The sequence below is a fragment of the Chelonoidis abingdonii genome, chromosome 11, assembly GCF_003597395.2.
Source record: "Chelonoidis abingdonii isolate Lonesome George chromosome 11, CheloAbing_2.0, whole genome shotgun sequence".
Lineage (NCBI taxonomy): Eukaryota > Metazoa > Chordata > Testudines > Testudinidae > Chelonoidis > Chelonoidis abingdonii.
This window is the reverse complement of record NC_133779.1, coordinates 19,487,728-19,496,627: the sequence shown is the minus strand read 5'-3', so window position 1 is coordinate 19,496,627 and position 8,900 is coordinate 19,487,728. Positions and strand designations below refer to the sequence as shown.

The 8,900-nt window shown below is 66.2% G+C and overlaps 1 protein-coding gene across 1 annotated transcript in view; it reads left to right on the top strand.

Moving 5' to 3' along the window:
- Positions 1–8,672, top strand: part of LOC116833821 (B-cell receptor-associated protein 31) — a 25,982-nt gene extending 17,310 nt beyond the window's left edge. Inside the window, exon 7 of the mRNA XM_075070785.1 lies at positions 8,155–8,672. Within this exon, the coding sequence (XP_074926886.1) occupies positions 8,155–8,193 (39 nt within the window). The 3' untranslated portion in view covers positions 8,194–8,672. The remainder of the gene's footprint in view (positions 1–8,154) is intronic.
- The last annotated feature ends 228 nt before the right edge of the window (positions 8,673–8,900 follow it).

Genomic DNA, 8,900 nt, shown 5'->3' with positions numbered 1-8,900 from the left:
CAGGGGTGCTGCTGCAATCTACCCCTGCCTGACAGCAACTCACCCCACTCGGGAGGGGGCCGGGGGGCGAGAGACAGACAAGGAGCTCCAACAATTCAACAAGCACCTTCCCCCCCTCTGGAGGGGAGGGGGGCTGGGGCCAGCGACTCTGTTCTTCTCGGCTCCGGAAGGGAGGGGGGGCTGGGAGCCAGGACTTCCTGGGGTTCTCTTCCGCATGGGAGGCGCCAGTGGGTGGTGACTGGTTAGGCCTAGCGGGCGCAGACACCTGGGTTCTGGCAGCGCCCGACCCCGCCCAGGCTGCAGCACAGCCGAAGCGGTGCGGGGGGAAGGGCCCTTTTGCTCTTCAAGGCAGAGGGAAACTGAGCAGGGGCAGCAGCTGTGATTGCAGGCCCCCCTTAGGCAGCAGGAATCTGCCCCAACGGCCGTTTCAGCAGTGGAGGTCTCCTGGATGTATCAGGGGACACAAGCTTCCCCACCGCCTTCTAGGGCTGCTCACTAGGCACCAGCACTGGACTTCACTGACTAGCATTGCACCCACCCCACCGAGAACCTAGGCGCCAGTGCTAGGAGCAGCGGGGCAACTGTTGGATGGAAGGGGGAGGGGTTAGGAGTTCGCTGCAAGGGGCTTGTTATGTGCTCGTTTACCATTCCCTGCCAAGGACATCGCCAGTGCTGGTTCTGGGGGATTGGGGGGGGGGGGGGGGAACAGTCGGGTACCCCGGATGCCCACCCCTATTCAGCAACACATGGTTCTCCCATCCTGGGTCTGACCTTTATTGAAGGCAAAGCTGACTACGGCTTGCAGCCCGGGGAGGGGGGGTGGGGCCTGCGATGCGCATGGGGAGGGCCTTCACGGCAGCTGGGCCACCCCGGAAACGGTTACGCAAAGGGGTACAGCTGGGGGAATTGCGTCCTACAACCTTGGAGATTCATAGGGACCAAGGGTCCCCAGCCAGGAGAAGCAGAAGAGCAGGTCAGAGGGGACCTTGAGAACAGGGGCTTCTGAGCCCTGCTTGGAATAGAAATCCCATGGATGGGTGGCCGCAGCCCACCTCCAACCTCCTGGGTAGAGGGGGCAGGTCGCAGTAGGCCCCGGCGGAGGGAGCCTGAATACTGTAGGCTACACCCTGCCAGAGCAGGAGGCATGAGAGAGGCCCCACCACTGAAAGCCGAGCAAGCCAAAAGGGGGAGGGCAAGACGTCCTCTTCCTTCTTGTCCTTGGGCCGCCTGCAGCATGGGACAGATGCGACGGGTAGGGGACAGCAGGGCCCGCGTCCCACAGGCCCCCACCAGCCAGGGCCCTCTCACACCCCACAGCTTTGTCATGACCCTTTGTTCCCCCCATGAGACAGCCCAGCCGAAGCCGCAGCCTCAGTAACTCCCCCACGCTGCAGTTAAAGTTCCCACAGCTGCCGGAGCCCCGCGGAGCGAAGGCGCACGCCTGGGCTAACAGCTGCCCGGCGAGGGAACAGGGCTGGGAAACCGCGCAGGCTGGGAGCCAGCCGACGCACCTGCCTGCACGTAGGCGTCACGAGGGCATGGCGCACGGAGCCCCGCGGGCTGGGGGCCTCGGCACCGGGGGGAGTGGCAGGAACATAGCGCCTTGCTGGTGTCGCCGCCCTGGACTCGCCGACCCAGCAGCCCGCCCCATCACCTCCCCTCATGCTCTTACCCGCCCAATCGTAGACTGCTCGGTGCGGGACGCGCTATTGTTTTAGTCGCCGCGTATTCGCCCAGCATTTCCAGGCCGCCTGCCCCTGCGGGGAGCCTTGTGGGGCTCTGGCTTGAGCTGGGGGGGGCATCGACACCTCCCTGCCCCCAGCTCTGGAATACGATCCAGCTCTCAGGCCCAGCCTCCCCCTTTTTTCCCCCTTTTTTTTTTTTTTATTTGTGCTTTTGTGTGCCTGACCAATCTAGAGGGGCGGGTCCGGCGCCTCCACCTCCCACACACGTCCCGGGACGGCACTCGTGCCTCGACTGCTCTCCGCTCTTGCGTTTGTTCCTCGCAGGAACCGGTGGTACTCCTTGGTCGCCCGTGGGCGCTGCTGTCTCGTGCCGCGGCTCGCTCTCAGCTACTGCCGCCTTTCTTGCGACAGCTGGGTGTACGCCAGCGCCGTGTACCGCGGGGCTGCGCCTCCACAGGAGGCACAGGCCGAGGAGGCGTGAGCCTGAGCAAGCTACTCTGTGTGGGGCGGTGAACCGCTCTGAGCGGTGGCTGGTGCTGCCTTGGTGTGCAGGAGCCTGGCTCCTGCCATGCGCGCTCAGGTGTGCTGCGTGCTCTAGTGGGAAGAAGGAGTGAATTTCAGGACCACAGGATGCCTCCGATAATTCTCCGGTGTGTGGCTCTGTTCTGTTAGTCAGCAACTGCTCAGCAGTGCCAGGCGCAGCGATTCACGCGTGGCGGCCCCGGCGGGGCCACTTTGTTACGCTCCGGTTTGATTCTTTCGGCACCCGAGGTTCGCATAGTCTCGGTGATGCACGCCCCGGTGCACCGCGTCTTCCTCGCGTCCTTGCGCGCCAGTTTACGCTGCTTCGAGTGCTTGTTTCAGTAAGGCTTCCACTTCCTGTCTCGGCGGGGGCTTTCCGGCGCCATCGAGGGACAGTATTCGCCACACTAGGGCGGGGTCTCCAGACGGACTTCGGTGATCGGTGCCGCCGTTTCGCTGTGGCGCGGGCATGCTCATATGACGCGTAATCGGCCAGGAAGGGTGGCGGCGGCCTCCCGCTTCTGTTCCTTTTCGGTGGGTGGTTCTGGCCTGCGAGCGCCTGAGTTCTTGCTCGTGCCCCCGGCCCTCGCTGGCGCTCCCGAATCACGCCTTGCTGGTTCAGACGCACGCGGTGACGAGCGGGGCTACCACAGCTCGTGCCGAAACTGCACCAGCCTGCACGCAGACGAACGGGCACGTCGCAGCCTGACGAGACGGCCGCTGGCCACCCTGGACGCCTATACCAGTCGAGCACAGAGCCTCACAGCGTAGGGGCGGCAGGACGCCCCTCGGGGCCTCGTTAATCCTACGAGAGGCGCGCTGGCGGCCCGGATCGGAGGAGATGTTGGGTGTGGAGTCCCGGCGCGCCCCTTGCTTCCGCTGGTCGTTGTTTGCATATGATCTCTGGTTGCGTTCACTGGCGCTGCACTCCGCTGCTTCTGACGCGCGCGTTGGAGGCGCGAGGAGCGGGGCGTGGCTGGCGATGTGAGATGGGTGCGCCAGGCCGGCGAGGCTGCGGGGAGCGTGGCGCGGGCTGGTTAATCAGCCCGGCGACCGAGATGCAACCGGGGGGGGCCGCTTGCTGGTGACTCTCTTCACGTCGCTCCGCGCGGGCAGCGCTGGCGTCGCCCTCCCCTGCACCTGCAGTGCGCCCGCTCGTGCCCGCGCCCGCAGCCGGCAGCCCCTACTACAAGGAGAGCAGCGGACAAGCGCAGGTAGAGGCTTGGCTGGCGCGCGGATAGTTATCATGTGGAATGCTCACGCGCACCCGGGTTGTTTGCAGAGGTTGCACGTTTCCGGTGTGCCTCATGTGATTTCTGAGATATCTCGGACGGCTGAGTCTGGGGTCGTTCAGCGGGTTCACGGGCCAGGCACCAGCGAGCGGAATCCAGGCGTCGGATTCCGCACCCAATGCTCACCACAGCATCCCCTCCCAGTGCGGGGAGAGAACCAGGAGTCCTGGCTCGCCCCCTTTTTCGACCCACCACCCCACTCATCCAGAGCACGGGAGGAGCACCCAGGATTCTGGTCCCAGCCCCCCCTGCTCTGCCCCACAGCCCCCTCCCTCCAGAGCCAGGGAGAGAACCAGGGAGTCTGGGTCCCAGGCCCTGCTCTGCCCACCAGCCCTCTCCAGAAGCGGTAGATGAGCAAGGGGGTTGGGCGGCATGGGCGGAGTGACTCTGAGGTGAGTACCCGAGGCCCCGACCGGGTGCCTCTGGGAGCGCTGCCAGACAGTCCCGCCGCCCACCCTCACCCGCGGCTGCTGGCTTCTAGAGACTAGGGCGGGCGGAGCTGGCAGGAAGCAGCGTAGACTGCGAGGTTCCTAGCTCAGGCCCCCCGGCGGCGGTGCGTCTGGCAGTCGACAGCAGGCGCTCCAGGTCATCGTCGCCGGCCGGGAGGGCGTATGGAAACGGAGTTCCGCGTGAGCTCGAGCGCGCGCGCCGAGATGCCGCGCGGCGGCCGCCTGCGGGACCGGCCCCGCCGCTCACCAGCAGCAGGTGGGGGGCCCGAGTATGGTGACGGGGATGGAGAGGGGCAAGCACGGGGGAAATACACGGTTGGTGTTCATGCGTCTTAGTGTGTGGGGCACGCGGGAGCCTAATTTGGCAGGCGCGGGCAGGGCGAGGAGGGGGGGACCGGGGTGGGCGAGCATATGGGTGTGGTCTGGGGTGAGTATGGCAAGCGGATGCGGCCCGCCATGGCGCCGGGAGGGCTGATGGGGGTGGGTAGTAGGGATGATGTGGTGCATTATGTAGAGCAGCGAGTCTGTGGGGGCGCGGGCGGGGCTATGGCGTTCGCGAGCCGCCGGGTTATGGGTCCCCCCGCATTGACAGGGGGGCTTCGGAAGCGGAGGGGTCAGTCGGGGACCAGGCGGGACCTTGATGAGGGCAGCGGACCGAGTACAGCCGGGGCGCCCGCACTGGCAGCCGGTCTGTGGGGGAGACGCGCTGGGCCACCCAGAGCCCGGGCCCGCGAAGGTCCCGGTCGGTGGCCCACCTGGTCTTAGGCCCGTCCTGTGAAGGAGGTCCGCTGAGATGAGGGCGCGACACGCAGAGCAACGGCGAAGGACCTCGGCAGTAGGGCAGTGACTAGGTCGGGCCGCGGGCTGGTTCATTGCTAGGCCTCCGCATTTAGTGGAGGGGCGGGGGCCCGGTGGGGGGGGCTGGGGGGAGGGGATGAGCGCCCTCCAGTAGGTCGCCAGGGCCCACTGCAGTGGGGGCTGGTGCCGCTCGCTGGGCGCCACGGTCTCGACATCCTGGGCCCAGTTTAGCCGCGCGCGCCCTTGAGCCGACGCATGGACGCTGCGCCCCCCTCTCCCTGGCCCTTCACCCTGGGCCCCAGGCCCTGATAGCCCCGCGTTCGTGCCCCCCCGGGCGCATCCGCCCGATATGATGGTGCGGCGGCCCCCCCTTCGCGGGCTCTGGTATGTGGTGTCGCCTGGACCTCCCCTGGCTATTCTTTCCTCTCCCCAGTGGCCTCCCACGCCCCGCCCTGATGGATGGCCTGCATTAGGAGGCTGAATGGACAAGTCCCACTTACCGTTCGGCACTTTCCTCTACGACCGAGTTCTTCGCCCCTTCTTTCTGGCCGCTCGCACTGTTGCTCGTCCCTCTCATCTCCCCTGCTCCGCTATTCACGTTGGCGGCCCCGCAGCTCCGGGCGCTTCGGTGGGGCTCTTGCGGGGTGAGTGCACGAGGCGTCTCCCTCCTGCCCAGTGCTTGGGGGCTGGTCTGGCCTCAGGGGTGCTCCCCTCTATGGACCCTTGGCTGACGTATCCTGTCTCTGGCTTGCGGGGGACCATTATCCCTGGGGGTCTGGGCAGGGTGCCTGTGTGATTCTCTCCCACCCCGGCAGATGGCAGAATCTTCCGTCGCATGGTGCGACTGGTGGTGACCTAGGGAACACGTTCTTCAGTGGTGCTCATCGTACATCCTCGTGCTGCGTTGCTGCTGTGAGGTGGCGGGGGGCGCTGTCCCCTGGCAGGGTGTGGGGCGGGCACGGGGTGCTGGGAGCCGGCGACTCCTGGGTTCTCTCCCGGCTCTGAGAGGACTGGGACGGGAGCTCGTGGGTCAGAACAGGGGGGGCTGGGAGTAGGATCCTGGAGTTCTCTCCACTGGCTGCTGGGAGGGGAGGTGGGGGCTGGTGGTCAGAGCAGGGGGGGCTGGGGTCCAGGAATCTGGGTTCTCTCCCGGGCTCTGCGAGGGGAGCGGGGCTGGTGTGTTCAGAGCAGGGGGGGCTGTGACCGGACTCCTGGGTTCTCTCCCTGGGCGGGGAGACTCTGGGAGGGGAGGGGGGCTGGTGGGGTGCTCAGCAGGGGGGTGCTGGGAGAGCAGGACTCTGGGTTCATCTCCTGGCTTCTGGGGAGGTGAGTGGGGTGGTTATGGAGTCAGCAAGGGGGCTGGGAGCCAAAGGACTCCTGGGTTTCTCCCGGTCTGGGAGGGGAGTGGGGCTTGGTGGGTTGGGCATTGGGGCAGAATCCGGACGCCTGGGTTCCGCTCGCTGGTGCTGGTCTGTTTACCCTCGTGCCCCAGACGCTGGTGGCGTGAATCCAAAATACGATTGACGTGCGGAGAAGGAATCTGCAAGAAAACCGGGTTGCTGGTGGCGCTTTCACATGAAACTGTTCGGGCCAGCGCAACCTCTTACCTGGCCGGCTTATTCATGATTGCTCTCCTTGTGAGTAGGGTGCTGCCGGGGTGCGGGTCGGAGCAGGGGCACTGTTCGGGATGGGAGGGGGAGCAGGGCTGTGTCAGGAGTGAGGAGCCCCAGCAGGGCTTCCCCGGGTTGCATACTGGTCGCCGGCGCCATTACCCCTCGCTGCCCTGGCTCACGCGCCTCTGCGCCGGCTAGGTGACGCTCTATCTCCCAGCAGGCCTCGTCCTGGCTCCAACCGCTGCTTCCAGGACAGCCGGAGGGCGCCTGACGCGGCGGCAGGATAATGGAGACAACGACCAGCTGAACGTGGGGGGGGGCGGGCGGGCTCGAACCACATCTCGGATCCCTGGGCGCCAGCTCTTTGTCTGCGAATTAAGCGGGCGCCGCCGGGGGTTGGCCTATGGCTGTTGAGCTTGGTTGGAGTTTAGGGGTGCAGGGGCTGTGGGGCCTTGGCTGGGCGAAGCCCATACTGGCTGGGGACGTGGGGTCCATCTGGGCTCACTTGTCCCTCGTCCCCCAGCGCTGAAGCAGGCTCGGCGCGTCGATGTCGGGGACGCAGTGAGGGCCGGGGGCCGGGGCAGAATGAAGGCGCTGCAGGAGAGCTCAGCATCTGAAGGAGGAGCTGCGCATAGCAAGAGGGGTGAGGCTGGGGGGGTTTGCACCCTGCGCAACTTCGGGGGTTAAATGCCTAGGGTAGGGGATTGGCCCTGCCGCCCCGCGTGAATCCTGGCCTGGGGGCCTGTGGGAGTTGGCCTGCTAGACACCCACTGGGCTCGAGGGCAGCCTGTGGCTGTGATCCCCCTCCCAGGCTGGAGGCACTGCATGGCAGGGCGTCAGCTCCTGCAGACTCAGGCAGCAACCGAGCCACGCTCAGAGCTGTTCACGCCGCAATTGTGCTGGCTCGCTCTGCCCCCTCGGCCTGTTTACCTGACCTGGGAGGCCCTTGCTGGGGCTAACCGGCGCTGTCGTCTCCCAGCTGCGGAGAAGGCGGGAGAGAGGCGAGGCGCCTGGCCATATGAGGAAGCAGGCCAGGGGCCTGACCCAGGAGTACGACCGCGCTGCTGGAGGCACACGGCAAACTGCGGTAGCGGCAGAGGGGCGTTGGGGGGTGTGTGGGTAGGGTGTGAGTGGCCGGAGCTGGTGGTTTAGGACAGGGCTTGGGGGCTGAGGAGCTGGATGCGTTTATTCAGAGCTGGGGCAGGGTTGTGTGTCTGCCCCCTCAGCAGGGCCCACAGGGCTCCCGCAGGGCAGACTGCTGGCCTGGGAATGCTGGTGCTCGGTGGTGAGAGATCGTGGGCTAAAATCGCTGCGGCAACTGGAGCAGATCGCCTGATTGGGGGGTACGAGCAGTGAGGGGAGGTGGGGGGGCTGGGGCTGAGGCTGAGGTCGGGAGTGAGGGGCACCAGCAGGGTGTTCCTGCCCCTCCCCCGTGACCCTGGGCCCCGCCGGCTCGTGGGCTCCGCTGCCCGGGCCCCTCGTGCGCTAGTGAGCGGTGCGTCGGGCTGGCTCCAAGCCGGCTCGGCTGCCGCCCTTCCTCTGCGCGGCGGTGCAGCTGGTATTAGTCCAGGGTGGGGTCGGCTCCGCGGCCCGGCAGTTGGTGGGGCTTTAATTGCAAGCGTGGGGGGAGGTTTTACTGGAGGCTGCGGGGCTTCTGGATGGGGGGTGGCTTCATGGGCGGGAAGCAGGGTCATGAAAGAGCTTGTGGGGGGTGGTGAGGGCCCTGGCTGGGGGGGGGCGCTGTGGGGAGCGGGGGGCCTGGCTGTCCCCTGACCCCGTGTCCATCTGTCCCCAGATGCTGCAGGCGGGACCCAAGGACAAGAAGGAAGAGTGACGGCTCTTGCCCTCCCCCTTTTTGGCTGCCTCAGTTGCTTTCAGTGGGTGGGGCCTCTCTTGGCCATGCCTCCTGCTCTGCAGTGGGTGGAGCCTACAGTATTCAGGGGCTCCCCTCCGCCCGTGGGGCTCTGACCTGCCCCCTCTACTCCCAGGAGGTGGGAGTGGGGCTGCTGTGCTCACCCCATCACTGGGCTGTGTCTATTCCAAGCAGGGGCGTCAGAGCCCCTGTGCCTCAGTTTCCCCTCTGACCTGCTCTTCTGCTTCTCCTGGGCTGGGGGACCCTGGCTTCCCTATTGAATCACAAGGTTTGTAGGGAGCTGCAATTCCCCCCCCAGCTGTACCCCTTGCTTGTAAGCCCTGTTTCTCGGGGGTGGGCCCAGCTGCTGTGAACCCTCCCCATGCTGCATCAGCCCCCCCCCCCTCCCCGGGGCTGCAGCGATGTCAGCTTTGCCTTCAATAAAGGGTCAGACACCAGGATGGGAGTACCATGTGTTGCTGAATAGGGGGTGGGGGGCTTCCGGGGTACCCTGACTTGTCTTCCCCCCCCCCCCCACTACTCCTCCCAGAACTCCAGCACGGGCGAGTGGTCCTTGGGCAGGGGATGGTAAACTGAGGCACATAACACCCTGCAGGCTGAACTCCTAGACCCCTCCCCCCTTCCATCCAAGCAGTTGCCCCTGCTCCTAGCACCCCTGGCTGCCTAGG